At 50.8% G+C, this 17,835-nt stretch overlaps 1 protein-coding gene across 6 annotated transcripts in view; it reads right to left on the bottom strand.

The window, feature by feature from the left end:
* Positions 1-17,835, bottom strand: part of Farp1 (FERM, ARH/RhoGEF and pleckstrin domain protein 1) — a 264,905-nt gene that overhangs the window by 91,363 nt on the left and 155,707 nt on the right. For all 6 annotated transcript variants that reach the window (XR_003301739.2, XM_026399205.2, XM_026399222.2 and 3 more), the window contains one exon: positions 7,512-7,616. Coding sequence is in view for 5 of the 6 variants with exons in the window: in XM_026399205.2 (XP_026254990.2) it covers positions 7,512-7,616 (105 nt within the window). In the remaining variant the exon portion in view is untranslated. The remainder of the gene's footprint in view (positions 1-7,511; positions 7,617-17,835) is intronic.

The raw sequence follows: 17,835 nt of genomic DNA on the forward strand, positions 1-17,835 counted from the left end.
AAGTTGCTCTCTGCAAAACGTGGACGGGAGGATGCCTCCCTCAGAGGAATACCATCAGGCAGATTGGCAAACCAGGCCACAGGAGCCAAACCTGTTTTGGTAATGCTTAGAAATAAAGGTTGGCTTTCACATTTCACATTTGTAAGTGCTTTTTTTTTTTAAATCCAAAGAATGATAATAATTTGTGAAATATAAAAACTATATGAAATCCAATTTTCTGCGGCCCTGAATGAAGTCTTATTAGAACGCAGCCCACTCCTTCCCTTCCACCTTGTCTCTGGCTGCTATTGTCCTACGAGGGCAGAGGTGTCCCGAGGCCTCTCCCCTTGGCCACACTCTAGTCTGCCTCCATGGAGCTCTCTCTCCTCTCCTCGGACTCAACTTCAGGCTTCTGTCTCTGGTTTTCATCAAGAATCCCACCAGGTCGGTTTAGACAGAATTCTCTGATTTGTTCCCTGAGTTCATCCCTAAAACAACTCAATGGGTTTCTGGCCCTCAGCCCTTTCACCAATTAGCTGGTGTATTAAATACAGGTCTTGATTCCTAGGATCAATAGCATTTCTGGCACAAAAAGCCCAATCCATTAAAGAAAAAAAAAAAAAAAAGAGCTGATTAAAAGACTTTTCTGCTCTGTGGAGTGACTCTGTAGGGACAGCTTCCTGGACCCAAGGACAACAGCAGGCCCAACTTGGTGTAGACACAGCAACACCCTCTGCAGCCTGGCAAGGCACAGGAGGAGTCTAATCAGGGCAGAGCACAATTGATTATCTAATAACCACCACTGGCTTACTGCAACCTTGAGAAACACATCTTAGACTGGAAAGTGCTTATATTTTCCTTGAACTTCCTCAGATCCTTCCTAGGAAAAATGCTCTGGGCAGGGGTGTGGCTCAGTGGCAGGGTGCATGCCAGGTAGAGCAGGAAGACCCTGGTTTTGAACCCAGCACTGCCAACAAAGCGGGGCTGGGGGTGGGGATGCTCTGACTTGAATTCTCCTAGGAACAGAAAGGATGAGGCGAGGGAGAGAGGCTGAGCCGGAATCAAGTTGCCCAATTCGACAACCTACCACCTGGGACTCGTTCGCACCTATCACACTCACAGAAATGGGCAGAACCTGCCAGGTGGCCTCACGCCTGGGCAGCACAGGAGCAGCCCCTGCATGGAGCCTGGCAAAGATAACGGTCACATGGTGTTACACATCAGGGTGACGGCACACACGTGGTCCCTGCAGCACTGCCCACAACGGCCCAGGGGAGAAGCAGGCCAAGTGTCCATCAACAGATGACTGGGCACACACGCGCCGTGTGCGCATAGTGGAAATATCACTCAGTGTTGAAGAGAGTGGAAGCCTGTCATATCGACAAACCTCGGGGACACCCTGCTGAGTAAAATGTGCCAGTCACAGAAGGGCAGATACTGCAAGACTCCAGGGACATGAGGGGTCAAATTCTTAGAAGTAGAGTGGTGGGTGCCAGAGATGGAGGGAGGGGAAACAGGGAGCTCAGCGGGTGCAGAGTGGCAGGTTGCGTGATGGACAGGTCCTGGAGACGGGCTCACAGCACTGTGCTCTTGGCCAACACCACTGCCCTGTATGCGTGAAGTGGCAAGATGGCAGAGTTCCTGTGGTCTGGATAACCATGAGGATGGATAACCCATGCTTTCTGAACACCTTACCAAGCCCCATACACCGGGCTTCCAGGCAAACAGATACTATTGCATGCGGTCCTTCCAGAAGCTACGAGCCGGGCACTGTTACTCCCATTTTACTAAGTGAGGCTCAGTGGGCTGAAGCCCAGTCGCCTGCTACTAAGAGGCTCCGCAGCGAGGTCAGCGCCAGCAATCTGACCGCAGTGTAATTTCAACTCCTTGTTACATCACCTGGCTAAAAGGTGGCACTTCCCAGCATCCCGGTGGAGGTGCAAATCTCGCATTCTCAAGCAAATTTGTCTGGGCAGAGGGAAAACACAACTAGTGTTTGTTACTCCCCCACATGAGCTGTTCTTACTCAGATTATCTGGTCAAGACGGTCGTGGGAACCTCCCAACCAGATCCCATCAGCCCACCTCTGCATTTGGCCATGGGGTCTGCTGCGGTATGCGTTTTGGGGTAAACTTTCATGGAAGACACACCTATATCCCCACACATGGCACACGTTACAACTGCAAAGCTACTGAATTTTCACAAATGGATTGTACCCACAGACCAGCACCCAGGTCAGGAAACTCAGACAGGACCCCAGCTGTACCCCTTCTAGTAAGTACGCCATCCCCTCTAATGTCACAGATCCATTCTCCAAAAACAACTTGTTTTTACAATTACATGAAATCAGCTCTCAGGTTGGGATTCCAGAGTTGACACACAGTAAAACACAGAGACCAGGTCAAAAATGGAATGGCAACCAAGAGCACAGGCCTGAGTCTAAACAGAACCTGAACCCCCGACCCGGGAACGTGGACTTCACAAAGACTTAACCTCTTAAAGAATGGGATTCCTCATAAAAATTAAAAGAGAGAGAGAGAGAGAGAGAGAGAGAGAGAGAGAGAGAGAGAGAGGCTTTGAATTTCGCCAGTGAAACACCAAGAGTAACCTAGTAAACGGCCATTCACTCTCTCAGACAGTGTTGACAAACTTGATAAAGTTTTATTGGAACATAGCTATGCCCAATCCTGTCCACATTGCCTGTGGTTGCTCATACTCTACGGCAACAGATTTAAATAGCGACTGCTGAGATCTTGTGGCTGCAGAGCCCATAGATTATTATATGTATGGTATTTTCTATGTGGCTCTTTCTAAAACGTTTCATGCCCATTTTAGAATATAAACTCCATGAGAAGAGGAACTGGGTCAAGTTTGAGCCCCTGGGACTAGACCACTCTGGCATGTGGTAAATGGCCATGGGTTGGCTCACAGATTCAAAAATTTTTTTTTTAGTTGTAGATGGACATAATACCTTTACTTTATTTATTTTTATGTGGTTCCAAGGATCCAACCCAGGGTTTCACACATGCTAGGCAAGCACTCTCCCACTGAGATATAACCCCAGCACTGGCCCACATATTTTTTATTATTGGTATAATTTTTTTTTGGTGGGATTGAACCCAGGGTCTGCACATATTCTACCTCTGAGCTACATCCCCAGATCTGCATTTTTATTTATAGTACATGTGAAAAATAAACACCTCTTTCTTTAAGTCATTGTTAATGGGGTTTTCTTTGTTCTACAGTTAAGCCCATTCCTAAGCAATATCATAAATCATAAAAATCAAGTCTGATAAAAACTTGAAAAAAGTCAGCCTAGGTAAATAGAAGCACCCGCCGTGGCTGGCAGAAAAGGGCCTGAACCTGGAGTCAGGAGAACGCAGTTGAGGCCCGGGTCTGCCCACTGGAGGCCCAGGTGGGGAACAATCCCCAGACTCAGAACCCCTGAGCTGCAAAGTGCAGATGTCAGTTCAGACTTCGGGTTGGAAAGGCGGCGTCCCCTGGATGGGACAGACAGACTGGAACAGGAAAGCCCCTCGGAGCTGGAGTGATGCTGGAAAGCATGTAGCAGGCTTGTCGGAAATAAGCAGATAACATGGCTTCGGGAGTTTTGAAAACTCTTATTTCAACATAAAATAAGCTTATGAAGCAATGTTCTGAGCGACATGCACCTGCCACGTGGTGACGGTTTGTTTCTGTGGCCCTCTCTTCCCAAGCTAATGAATGGAAACCGCGCCCCTCTTGCCACCTGACACATCAGCGCACGTTTCTCCCCCAGCGTCACGTGGTGAAGCCCAGATCAGCTGTCAGGTGAAGGGGGGGGGAACGCAGACTTAGATCTGACAGGTCTGCTGCGGCCATCTGCGGCTTCAGGAGAAGACGGGGTGGGAGCCGGGCAAGCTAAGATTCGGGGAACACACTGGAGGTGATCACAGCAGAGAAGACACAACCTGCGCTCGCTTTTAGATGCAGGAGACTGGCTCTGCCCTGCTGGCTCTGGGCAGGGCTTGGGGCAGGAGTCAGCGCCTTCCTCTGCCTGCTCCGTCCCTGGAGGCTCTCTGTCCCACATCTGGACCGTCCCCGCTCTGCTGTCTGCACCTCCTTTGAGGGCTGTGCCTTCTCGGTCCCCTCCATGTCGTATTCCTCCCCCGGCCCTTCTCCTCTCTCTCCCTCCCATCCAGTTTCAGAGCATCAATCGATATTCACCACGATGCCAAGATTCCGGAGCCTGACTTCTGCTCGGTTTCTTTCCTGTCCTCCACCAGGAGACGGCCTTCTGGTCCTGCCCACCAGACACTGCCACCAGCCAGCCTCCCGCTGCCCGGATCTGACAGGACTCCTCATCCTCCCCTGGGCAGGGTCTTCCCCCCAGCTCTCCTTGTCCAGCAAGGGGCTCTGTGATCCAGACAGTGAAGGCCACAGCCGAGCTGCCCTGACCCATCACCCAACCAGTGGCGCCCTCAACCACATCCTCCCTCGGCCTCGGCCTCTGGAATCCATCTTCTGCTCCCACCCTCCCTGCTCCCTGCCTCTGGCCAGTCCACCTCCTGCCTAATCGCGATGTGTCCTGCAGGCCTCTGGGCTGCGGTCTCATCCTGTTCCAATCTGGCTGCTGTTGTCTTTCTAGAGCAAATCAGACCACACCACGTCCCTCTGGAGTACAGGAACAGCTTCACCAGCCCATGACCTGGGTGGCCCCTGACTACAGGCAACCACTGTCCAGTACAAAGGCCCCTCTACACACGGCTACGGAGCGCCACAAATACTACCTGAAGCGAGGGGCCGTAGCGTCGAGTGCACACCAGACTTAATGGGAAGACACCCTACTCGTAGTTACACTGATTACGGATGAATGGTATATGCTGTTAGATATGTTTTTAAATTAATTTCAACTGATTTGTTTAAGCCTTTTTGAATATAGCTACCAGAACAGTTAAAATTATGTAGGTGGCTCCTGTCCTATTGGACAGTAATGGCACAGAAAGCCCTTGCCCTCTGGCCCCCCGCCCACCTTTCCATGTCTACCATCTTTGCCGTTGCCCGTTCCCAACCCTTCAACTCTGCCTTGTCTGCAGGTTCCTGAAGAGGCCACTTGATTTCTGGTATTTGTCCATGAGGTGCTCCTCTCCCTGGAACATTCTGGTAGGTCAGGCCCTCCCGCTCCTGGACCTCAGTTTAGTAATACTGGGAAGGATTTCCTGAACACAATGTCTGCTGCCCCCACTGCCCAGCAGCCTTCCATGACACCTGTCACATGCCCCTGTGGCCTGTGACAGTCTGGAGCATACATTCCCTGCACCTTGCTCATCACTGGATGCCAGGAGGGTGACAGGGACCGGGTCCCTGCACCTTGTTCATCACTGGATGCCAGGAGGGTGACTAGACCAGGTCCCCACACCTTGCTCGTCGCTGGACCGCCAGGAGGGTGACTGGGACCAGGTCCCAGTACCTTGCTTGTCGCTGGACAGCCAGGAGGGTGACTAGACCAGGTCCCTGCACCTTGCTCATCTCTGGATGCCAGGAGGGTGACTGGACCAGGTCCCTGCACCTTGCTCATCTCTGGACAGCCAGGAGGGTGACTAGACCAGGTCCCTGCACCTTGCTCATCACTGGATGCCAGGAGGGTGACTGGACCAGGTCCCCGCACCTTGCTCATCTCTGGATGCCAGGAGGGTGACTGGACCAGGTCCCTGCACCTTGCTCATCTCTGGATGCCAGGAGGGTGACTAGACCAGGTCCCCGCACCTTGCTCATCTCTGGATGCCAGGAGGGTGACTAGACCAGGTCCCCGCACCTTGCTCATCTCTGGATGCCAGGAGGGTGACAGGGACCGGGTCCCTGCACCTTGTTCATCACTGGATGCCAGGAGGGTGACTAGACCAGGTCCCCACACCTTGCTCGTCGCTGGACCGCCAGGAGGGTGACTGGGACCAGGTCCCAGTACCTTGCTTGTCGCTGGACAGCCAGGAGGGTGACTAGACCAGGTCCCTGCACCTTGCTCATCTCTGGATGCCAGGAGGGTGACTAGACCAGGTCCCTGCACCTTGCTCATCTCTGGATGCCAGGAGGGTGACTAGACCAGGTCCCTGCACCTTGCTCATCTCTGGATGCCAGGAGGGTGACTGGACCAGGTCCCTGCACCTTGCTCATCTCTGGATGCCAGGAGGGTGACTAGACCAGGTCCCCGCACCTTGCTCATCTCTGGATGCCAGGAGGGTGACTGGACCAGGTCCCTGCACCTTGCTCATCTCTGGATGCCAGGAGGGTGACTGGACCAGGTCCCTGCACCTTGCTCATCTCTGGATGCCAGGAGGGTGACTAGACCAGGTCCCCACACCTTGCTCATCTCTGGATGCCAGGAGGGTGACTAGACCAGGTCCCTGCACCTTGCTCATCTCTGGATGCCGGGAGGGTGACTAGACCAGGTCCCTGCACCTTGCTCATCTCTGGATGCCAGGAGGGTGACGGGGACCAGGTCCCTGCACCTTGCTCATCACTGGATGCCAGGAGGGTGACTAGACCAGGTCCCTGCACCTTGCTCATCTCTGGATGCCGGGAGGGTGACTAGACCAGGTCCCTGCACCTTGCTCATCTCTGGATGCCAGGAGGGTGACGGGGACCAGGTCCCTGCACCTTGCTCATCTCTGGATGCCAGGAGGGTGACTGGACCAGGTCCCTGCACCTTGCTCATCACTGGATGCCAGGAGGGTGACTGGACCAGGTCCCTGCACCTTGCTCATCACTGGATGCCAGGAGGGTGACTGGACCAGGTCCTCGGTGCATGGGAAAGAATCACCAGAAGCAGAGCCAGGGACCTTTCAGCCTGCAAAGGAAGTGACTGACAGAAAGTGGACTAGGACGCAGCCTCCAGAAAGTGCCGTCACACAAGGCAGGTAAAAACAGCAGGAAACCGTACTCTGAATGTTGGACTCAGAACAGTGAGATTTGTTTTCCAAAGGACAATATGACTTATTTAGCAACTTAAAAATGGTCGGACCTACAGGTTGGGCAATGCCAGGCCTTTGGACTTGAACTACAGAAATCTTGCAATAATATATTCACCGTGGCTTCATTTTTAATAGCTTCAAAAAAAAAATGAAGAAAAGAAAAAGGAAAAAAAAAAAAAAGCAAAGTTGTGAATCCCTGACACTGGAAGTTGCAAATTTTTATATGTGCAGCTGTGAAAAAGAAGGAAGAGGGCTGGATATGCTGAGAAGGAAATCTCCCCTGCCAGTGAGGGGAGCGCAGGTCACTGTCGATTGTTTCCTCACATCTGTGCATTGCAAAGATAAGGATGTTCCCAGGCGGGAGGGACAGCTCACCTCCTGTCCTCCTGGAACTCGCTGACCATGTGCACGGGTTACTTTCATCATGCATTTGAAATTATATCTTGGTGATACAAACACTTGCATGTGCACCCACACACACACACACACACACACACACACACACATACAGACATATGTATGCATTCAAATATTACCGCAAAATGGACAGACAGTAAAATAGAAACGTTAACTGGCGTCTCCTACCGTGATCTTTTTGTGATCAGGAAACTCGAGGCCAAAGTAGTCGCCCTCCACGAGGTTGAGGTGGCTGCACACGGCGTCCAGCAACACCTTCCCTGGAGCTCTTTGCTGGGAACAGAAACAACAGGCGTTAACCCTCGAGTCGGGCAGCAGCCAAATCCCACCAGGGCTCCTCCATGAAGGAGCCCTCTCAGTTCCCGGATCTGCGGGTCTGTGCAGCTAGCCACCATCCACCGCCACGCCACCCTGAGCGCCAGGCCCAGCCACACCTCTGTGGCCTGCTCCTGCCATCCCCAAACTTAAAGGTGAATCTCTGCCACCTTCTCTCCATCCCGATCCCGGGCACCCCTCTTTCCCTTTTCCAATAGTAGACTGATTTTAGAGCAGGTTTTGGGGGTTTTTTTGGTGCTGGGCATTGAGCCCAGGGCCTTGTGCATTCGAGGCAAGCACTCTACCAGCTGAGAGATATCCCCAGCCCTTAGAGCAGTTTTATAGAAAATAGAGTCCCCTTCCCTGCCACCCACAGTGTCCCTGTTGCTAATGTCTCACAGCAGTGTGGCACATCTGTTCTAACTACTGAGCCAATATTGAGACACTACTGTCACCCAAAGTCTGTAGCTCTTCCTGCGGGTCACTCTTCGTGCTGTGAAGTTCTGTGGGCATTGACCAACATATAGACAAGTCTCCACCATTATGGGGTCACACAGAACAGGTCCACTGAATGAAACCAGCTTCCCCTAAAGATCCTCTGTGCTCTTCCTTTTCATCCCTCCACATTCCAGGCAACCACGGATCTTCCTCCTGGCTCTACAGTTACCTTCATGTAGTCATGTAGTTGGGATGGTACATCACAAAGGCTTTTCATCCTGGTTTTGTTTACCTAGTAACACTCATTTAATGTCCCCCTGTGTCTCTAGGTGGCTTGATGGCTCATTCCTTTATATTGCTGAATAATATTCCGTGGCCTGAATGTTCCAGTTTGTCTGTACATTCACCTACTTAAGAGCACCTTTGGTTGTGTCCATGTTTTGGTAATTATGAATAAAGCTGCTATAAATACTTGTGGGCAGGTTTTACGTGAACACAAATTTCAAGTCATGTCCAAGACTTTTTTGGTAACAGTTGAAATCACACCCCTGAGCCTCTCTTCTCCTCCACAGCATTTATGCTTTCTGGCTTTGTTTTGTGTGTAAACTAGATTGTATTCACGCTGGAGGGAAATGCCATATTTTAATCATCCTGGGATCCACAATGCCCAAAGACCAACCGGTTTGGTTGAAATCAGTGAATGCACAAATGAGTGAAAGTTACCTCTTCCCAACTGAGTCTGTGTCCTCAATGCATCTGGGGCTACTTTATGCACCTCTATATTCCCAGGGCCGAGCAGAGTACTGGCACTCCACCAGTGCCTGCTACTCATGCATATCAATGTCAATTCTACTCACGGGAATAAGGAGCATTAAATATAGGAACCCAATTTCTACCTTAAAGAGCTTAGAATCCTAAGAAAAAGGAAGAAAAATGTTTTAGAGCCATTGCTGTCCACAGTTCCCGGTTTCATACTTTCTCTGAGAAGAGCAGAGCCTTTTAGGAGCCATTTAGCAACCTGGGAGACTGGCAGGCAGCAAGTATGGAGGCCAATACAATAAAAATGCTTTTGCCATCAATACCATGCACTATTTAGTTTATTTTTAAGCAGATGCCACTTCGTGCTCCCACCCACTGACACCTGGAAGGTTCTCACAGCTGCCTGAGGGTGGGTAATCTCCACTCAGGCTGTAGAGCTCGACGGTAGAGTCGTTTCACATGTGCAGGTGGCAGGAGTAACTCGTGGGTGCTGTGACCCCCATTCTTCCCTGGCAAACTCTCTCCCCAGCCCAGGCTCACTTATCGGGGGAATGAACACAGAGCAGCATGGACTACTGGTCGCCGATCTTATTTCCCACCACTCTGGTGTACCATCTGTCCTGTTGCAGACATACTATGTTCAGGCATTTCCCAGTCAGGCTGACACAGCGGGAAAGCTGCCCCACACTAGTCCCTGGTCCTGGGTTCAAGTTCTCCCACCAGCCTCCGAAGACCTACATGACTGACTTACGCATAGCTATTGATTCTAGGACCTCCTCGCACCCCAGCAGCCCCAGTCAAATCTGTAGGTGTGAATAAGAACATTATAAAAATAGGCCCCCAAATAAAAAATGATAGAAGAACTCCTCTACTATATAAGATTATTTTTCCACTTCCACGCTCTTCCTTACAATTCTCGACACTGTCCATTTGTTAACAAAAATGAGGCACCAATATCTGTCCAGCTGGCAGGCACTCACGTTTCCCAGAGAATTCCTGGAACTCAGGGAATTTGATAACTTCATCTCGATTTACAGAGACTGAGAAATGAGACATTTCGCAGTTCAACCCTGGAAATCTAAACAAGCAGGGAAAAATCAATACACAATGGATGTCTTTATGCACAGGGTGTTAAACCGAGCCCTTCACAGGAGACGGAGGAGAGTTACCATCCGAAACTGGGTCCCTTACGGAGTCAGCAGAGATCCGTGAAGGTGTGGAGCAGACCCTGGTCCTCACACAGGCTGTGCCGAGACTGGACCTGCTCATTCCTTTAGCGCTGTGAATGCTACTTCTGTCCTGCCAGAGACAAGCACCGCAGTGACGGTTTCCTGCACCAGGAAGGGTTTGAAGCGGATGCTTGGAATCTGCCTAATAGATGACAGAGCTGGTCTTGATCCTTAAAACTTTTCTTCAGATTTATTATTTTGTATGAATGATTATAGAAAATGATTTTTTTAAGGTACTGAATTTATTTTTAAACATGGGGATGTTAACTTAGTATTTGAATGGTAGCTTTATGGCCCCTAAATTTTATCTATAAAATAGATGCCTATAAAGCATTCTATGAGTTCTCCTGTGAATGTCAGCTATATTTCAGGGATAAGAAAACCCAGTACATAGGATCACTAGAAAGCATTTCTAAGGCTTAAATGCATCCAGACTTGACAGCTTTCTAGGTAAATGTCACTGGAATGGACTTGGCATTAATATCTCAAAGTGTACCGAGCTGCTACGACCTAAAATGCCTCTGGATATCATGATAGCATGATGTCATCAGGACCCCACTTCCCTTTCCTTCAGGAATTGACACAAAACTATCTGGGTGCATCAACGTACCCAGGCAACATTCGGCTTTGGAGAAGGCATCTCAGAGGAGGGAGGCTTGGAATGGGCTTCCTCCGCGTCCTTTAAGAAGAGCTATTCTTGCCTTTAATGAGTCCCTGAACTTCACCCTGAAAGTTATTCTGTACAAATCACACCAGAGACTGTAGAAATGATGCAGCCGCGACGGAAAACAGTATGGTGGCTTCTCAAAAAATTAAACATGGAATCAATCGTCCTGTAATTCAGCAATTCTGCTCCTGGATATAGTATCAAAAGAGCTGCCAGCACTGTACCGAAAGATACTCATACACCCATACACAGAGCAGCATTATTCAAAAGAGCCCAAGGATGGAAAAACCCAACTATGCAGTGGTGGATTAATAACTGATGAGCGAGAGGTAGTAGATGCAGATTTAGTACCAAGTTCTCCATTACTATCAGGAAGTATTTGTGGCTGGGTGGCTTAAAGAAAAGAGGCATATTTAGCGCACAGTCCTAGAGGCACAGGCACAGGGCACCGACAAAGCCTGGCTCTGGTGAAGGCCTCATGGCAGAAGACATCCAACAGGTGAGGGGAGTGGAGGACGAGAGAGCACACTGGGAGGCAGGGACCCGAGCAGGCCGGGGAGTGGCAGGCTTGCTCTTGCACAGCAACCCTTTCATGAGAACTACCTCAGGGGCTCCACAAAATATCTCTATCCCTTCCAAGGGCACACCCCCAATGACCTGAGCACCTCTCCCTGGACCCCACCTCTCAAAGTCCCCACCATTTCAACACCACCACGCTGAGGACCGACCTCCAACCAAGGAGCCCTCGGGGGACAAACCACTCCAACGTATAGCAACATGTGCGCGGTGGCATGTTCCTCAGCCTCAAAAAGTCAGGAAGCTGTGGTGCATGAGACTCATGGATGAACCTTGAAGGCACTGCACTAAGTGAACTAAGCCAGCTACCAAGGGTCACTTAAATGCAGTGACTGAGTGTGAAATCCATAGAGACAGAAAGCAGAATGGTGGTTCCCAGGGGCTGCAGGGGGAATGTTAGCGTTTAATGGTGCGGTGGGGGTGGGAGTGCTGGAGACGGACAGTGGGGACGGCTGCCCAGCAGTGTCCACATATTAATGCCACCGAGCTGCACACTTACAGATGGTCACGATGGGTTGTATTTATGTTCTGTATGTTTAACTACAATAGAAAATACATAGGGAAAGTGGGAAACAGTAACTAAATGTCGGGGCTCACATTGAGATACGACTGGAGGCTACTCACAACGTTAGCCTTCTAAGAAAGAAAACAGCCCGGGGTGGTGGCACGGGCCTGTGATCCCAATGACCTGGAAGGCAGAGGTAGGAGAATTGCAAATTCAAGGCCAGCCTCAGGAACTTAGTGAGGCCCTAAGCAAGTTAAGGAGACCCTGTTTCAAAATAAGAAATAGAAAGGGCCAGGGATATGGCTCAGCGGTTAAGCACCCCTGGCTGCAATCCTTAGTGCAAAAAAAAAAGAAGAAGAAGCAAAGAAAGAATCCATTTTCTTTGCATTAGATCTTAGAAAAATACTGAGATAGAAACTCATTACACAGGGAGAAAGCGTGCGTCCTATTTGCTAATATTTCTTGGGATAAAGACCTTCTTTATACGTGTCTGGCAAAAAGGGCATGAAATGAGCATGCTGGGAAGTGACCACAATCGCACCTCGGGGCAGGCTTTGCCCTGGACGCCAGTGACGGCATCAAAAGTGACCCATGGACTAGCTCTTTACGGCCTTCAACAAGAAAAAAGGCCTGTAGCGGGTTAATAAACTTGGGTGGGGAAGGGGTGGCAGAACACAGAGCAGAGCCCCTGAAGAGCTTCTGCAGATGCACGTCCTCAGAGTGACTTACTACAGCACACAAGCCGGCACCCACAGACCTGCTGGTGCTCAGACTCTCGTGCAGAGGAAGGGACACCAGTTACACAGGCATCATGTGAAAACCTGTGGATGACAGTGTGGTCTGAAGTGACAGAGATCCGACAGCAAATGCGTGTTTTCTCACATGTCCCCATTTTCTAGGGTGTTTGTACTGGGGGGCGGGGCGGATCCTTCAGGCTCACGCTGCCTCCAAGAAACCAAGTCCACGGGCTCCGCACACTGCCCGTCCCCATCATAGGATCCCATTCCTTACCAGAGGTCAACAATATTCGCAGTGTTTTATTTTGGAGAACAAACCAGTCATTAGTGAGACTGTGTAATCAAATGTTTTATCGCTTTGTTCTTATTGGCTTTTAATCATGCTCCCAGAAGCATCTGAATTTTAATCTACGATGCAAACGAGGCTGCTGACTCCGAGCTGTGTGTCTGTACAGCTTTCTCTGCTTTGGGGTGGCTTTCGGGGGGGGTCCTCTAAAGCTGAACTTAGGCGGAGGTTGGCCCTCCTGGGGAAGGCCAGGAACTGCGCTCTGCATACCAAGCGGGGTGCAGGGCCAAGGCCAGCTTCCAGCGGGTACGAACCCTGGGTCAGAGTTGCTTTAGTTCATTGGACCTTTGAGCCATTCCTATGCCTTTAAGTTATTTCTACGGCATCAAGTTTTATGCAGGAACATATTTTTTTTTCACTTCTAAAAGAATGTGGACATATTCTCCTGTAGACTGGGGGTCCCTTCTCCCTCCCCTTGCCCCACTGCCTCAAAGAGCTAAATAATTAATACCCCCTTGATAAAGCTGAAGCTCTGTCTTTCAGAAATTACCCCATAGACAGAAAACTACACCGACCACATCTGTCCACGTTTACAAAATGTGCCTCTGCTGAGGTTCGGGAGGGCCATCTCTAGAAGTGCTTTTTTCTGTTTGGGGACCCACATCACCATGACAACCACTCATCCAGCAGAAGGGAACGGCTTCTTGCAAATGCCTTGCCCTCTATTCCTACCACTCACACATTTAGAAGACAGTTCTATAATCCACTGACCCTCAACCTGTCTGATCTTAGGGCATTACTATGTCATAGATTTTCTTACAGCTTGTGACAGTTTGAGTCTGGAATGTCCCCCAGGGTTCCCGTGTTGAAGGCTTGGTCCCTAGCTGAGGACACTCTTGGGAGGTGGTGGAGAGTAGTATAGCTGGGGCCTAGTTGGAGGAAGCAGGTCCCTGGGGGTGTGCCTGGAGGGGACATCTTGTCTCCACAGCCCCCTTCTTCTTCCTGGCTACATGGGCCCTTGGCAGGCCGCGATGCTGGTGTCCCTGTGGTCTCTCGCTCTGGTTTCCATCCCGGGCTAACACAAGCCTGAACCTCAACAGGAGCAGACGTGAAGAGCGGACACTGTGTCCCTCCCGAGACGTGCGTACATCGTCACCCCAGGAGCGGCGGCTGAGGCCTCATTTGGAAAGATGGTCTTTACAGGGGTCGTGGGCTTAAGGACCCCAGGAGGTGAGCCCTCAACCAACGTGAGTGGTGTCCTTCTAAGATGATGAAGGGCACACCGGGAGGGCATCATGTGACCCAGGAGACAAGGACAGTGTGACACAGCTGTAAGCCAAGGAACACCGAGGATCAAGAAGAACAGCCCTCCCAGAAGCTGGCGAGACCAGGAGTTCCACCCGGAGCCTCAGGGGAACGCGGCCGGCCGACATCTTGAGTTCAGACTTCCAGTCTCCAGAAAGGTGGGGTAACATGTCCCCGATGGAAGCCCCCTGTGTGCTGCGTCACGGCCGTCCTAGGAAACTGTTCCCCAGCCCTCCGCCATGCGGGGGCAACACAGGGCGGTCACTTTCAGCACTGTCCCCTTCAAATAGATGACAACAAAACACCATTGGGCTGTCAGGACAACCTGGCCTTCCACTCCTGGGCCTCAATTACCAAAGGCACCCACCAACGGCAGGCTCAGCAGGGGAGGTCACTTGTTGCTCTCCGCGACAAGGTCCCTCTTTTCACTGTGACAGATGTGAACAGTGTTCCACACGAGGTGCTTTCTAACCAAAGGTCACCTCTGTTGAGACCCACAGGGCCCAGGGAGGCAGCCAGGGCTGGTCCTAGCATGGAAGTCACAGTGCATCCCCACCCTGTGCCGGCCCTGCCCGCTGCTCAGCCAGACCCAGCTCACAGACCACAGCTGCTCAAGTCCAGGGGAGCAGCCTGAGGAGCTCTCAGGACCCACACATCTGCTGGAAATGCCGCTCTCCTAGAAGGATCAGCACAAGGCCACGGCCAGGCTTCGCGTAAACTAGGAAAATCATGTCAGACTTGTGCTAAAGATAGAAAATGGAACACCCAGCCATCTCCACCCCACCCCAGACCCTGCTAAAACAACAAAGAATGAAAAAAGGAAGGAATTCCTAGAAAGAGAAAATGAGAGAGGGACAGCAAGGGAGAGATTTCCTGCAAATTCTGGAAAACGAGGCTCAGCCATAGGGAGCACCCACATTATGCAGAACTCCCCAGAAGGCTCAGCCATAGGGAGCACCCACATTATGCAGAACTCCCCAGAAGGTCAGAAGTGGGGGACTCCAGGTGTGTCTGATAACACAGGGTGTGGCTAAAAAAATAAATAAAAGAAACAGTGCAGTTTGTATCTTCATGCAGCTAACAGCTCATAACTTCAAATCCAGAAGACTATAAAGAGGAATATTTGGTTAATGAGGAGTAGTTTTTAAAAAAAAAAAAAAAAAGCATAGCAGAAATACAAATTTCCCTGGAAAATGCAACAGCGAGGTTGGGAACTCCCTCCGAAACCAGAACCACGGGGGGAGACGGGGACACAGAGTGGCCCCGACACATTCGGCCCCCGCCTTGAGAGTCCCCGAAGATCCCAGGATTGGGATCACCTGACTCCTACCCAGAAAGACCCAGGAGAGGAAGCCCTGCAGATGGGACATGGGGAAGATCTGCAGAACTCTTCAGACGGAAAAAACCCAACGTCCGTCACAGAATTAATGAGTAAATCTCATCCCAAAGGAATTACTGAAACTTCTGGAAAACAGGAATGATTCTAAAAGTTAGGAGAGAAAGGAAGATTAAAACAGAAAAATCAGAACGTCACAGACTCCTCGAATACAACCATCACGGCTCAAGGAGAAGACGACATTCCGAGAAAGGTGCTGCCCGGTGACTTCGTCACGGTCATGGGGACATCACAGAGCACACCCAGGCGTGCGTGTGCGTGTGTGTGTGTGTGTGTGTGTGTGTGTGTGTGTGTGTGTGGAGCCTGGGGCTCGGAGGGTCATGATGAACTTCGTAACAGAAGGTTAACTCAAGCACAAGTGAAATCGGGCCCAGCCTGGCGTCTGGTCCTACGGTGAACTTTTTATAAGTATCGTCCTCTCAAGTGATAAACAGCCCTGCACTGTAACACACAGGCCAGCTGCGACGTCATCACCTACTGAACGTCCTGAGCAACGTCGGTGTTCCCTTTCATCAACTGCTGTGCAGTGCGTCCTGGACACCCACGTCACCAACACATGTGAGGAATGTGCTGTGGCTATGGTGCCACTGGCCCAGGTCTCCCGCTCCCGTGGAATCTTATGGTCCCCAAGTCCCAGCCCATCGCTGGCCTAAGCATGGTCACGGGAAGCTTGACCACATCAGGAGCCAGGCCGGGCCTCCCTGCCTCCTCCACTCTCTGGGAGGTCAGAGATAACGACTCCAAGTAAGGATACTTGAGGTCAGATGTGGTGACTGGGGCCTCACCCGTGGGCAGAGGGGACCCACCTGCACCTCAACTGTCTGCACCAGATGGGACATTCCACCCCAGGGGACAACAGTGTCCAAGGCCACTCTTGCTTGAGGCAAGCTACTCTTGGTGCCTTTGTTCCCTTAAGGATGGGACCCTTTACCACGCTACGGGGATTACGGGACTTGGTATTCACCAGGCCCTCAGAACGGTAACTGGGACTCAGTGATGACAATGACGACGATGACGACACTGACTGATGGAGAATGGGCAGAGGGAGGAGGAGGAGCAGGACTCCAGCACTGCCCAGCAGACGGGTGGCCCCCTCCACGGGAGACAGCGCGATCACCATCAGCAGGAACTGAACCCTCTACCCAGCTCTGGGGAGCCAGAACAAGGCTTGCTTTCTGGAGGAGGTGGCTGAATGCTCAGGCCACCACGGCTCTGCCCACAGACCTGCGATTCTGCCTCCTCGCCGTGGCTCTAGGGGCGGCCGGGCTGCCCGCAGGGACACACTGTCTCCTTGTTCCCCAGCACTAAGCCCCAGCGTTCAGAACCCTCATCAAACACACTTCAGATTGGATTTCAGAGTCCCCGACTCCAGGACGCGGAGAGAATGGGCCCTTTCATCCCCCTTGCTGTCATTCAGCAATGTCCTAGCCACGGTGGCAATGTCACAACCACGGTGTCTGGACACAGCTCCCTTCTTCCTCCTTCTTCATTCCAAGCCTTTGCACAGACTGAGTGAGTGTGAGTGAGTGAGAGAGAGAGAGAGTGTGTGTGTGAGTGTGTGTTTGTGTGTGTGTGTGTGATTCCTCTTGCTTTCTTATAAACCCAGTAGGAAGTGAGCAAAAAAAAGAAAAAAGAAAGAAACAAAGAAAGAAAAGCCCAACCCATGTACGGGAGAGTTCAGCTGCTCAGGGTGGTGGGCGTGCTGCCCCTGACTCATCATCTTTTGATAATGTGTAGAAAAATGTATTTAAAAGTCTAAAATTTATCAGAATACCAAAAAAATCTCACTTGACATTCTGGGACTGCGTCTAATAGGCAGCAAATAAAATCTCTCACAAAGAATGACTAAGGCAAGTGTGACCCAGATCGGGGCAGCTCAGGGGCCTTGGCCACCGCGACCGCACTAGGACAGGCCCGGCTCCCTCCTGGGTCGTTTCTCCTCGGGCTCACTCCAAGTCACAGAAGTGCATCTAGTCCATGGAAAATGAATTTTCTGAAGAAGGGGGGAAAAAAAAGAAAAGAAAAAAGAACCCCAAAACAAAACTAAAAACACCACCTGATATCACACACTTGGCCTCCAAAATTGTTGTTCCACAGTAAGATGGGAAGTAGATATTTTGTTGAATTTCGTGTTTGAACAGAAGGGTGAAAATTTTTATAGAGCAAAGTCAGTAAAATAACACTGTGGTTCCTGGCTCCCATCTTCCTTCAAGTGCTGGTGAGGTTTAGCCACCTTATCTTAGCAACACAGCTTTTCCTCAAGAACCAATCTCTGCGAA

The sequence above is a fragment of the Urocitellus parryii genome, chromosome 2 (genome assembly GCF_045843805.1).
Source record: "Urocitellus parryii isolate mUroPar1 chromosome 2, mUroPar1.hap1, whole genome shotgun sequence".
In the NCBI taxonomy this organism is placed as follows: domain Eukaryota; kingdom Metazoa; phylum Chordata; class Mammalia; order Rodentia; family Sciuridae; genus Urocitellus; species Urocitellus parryii.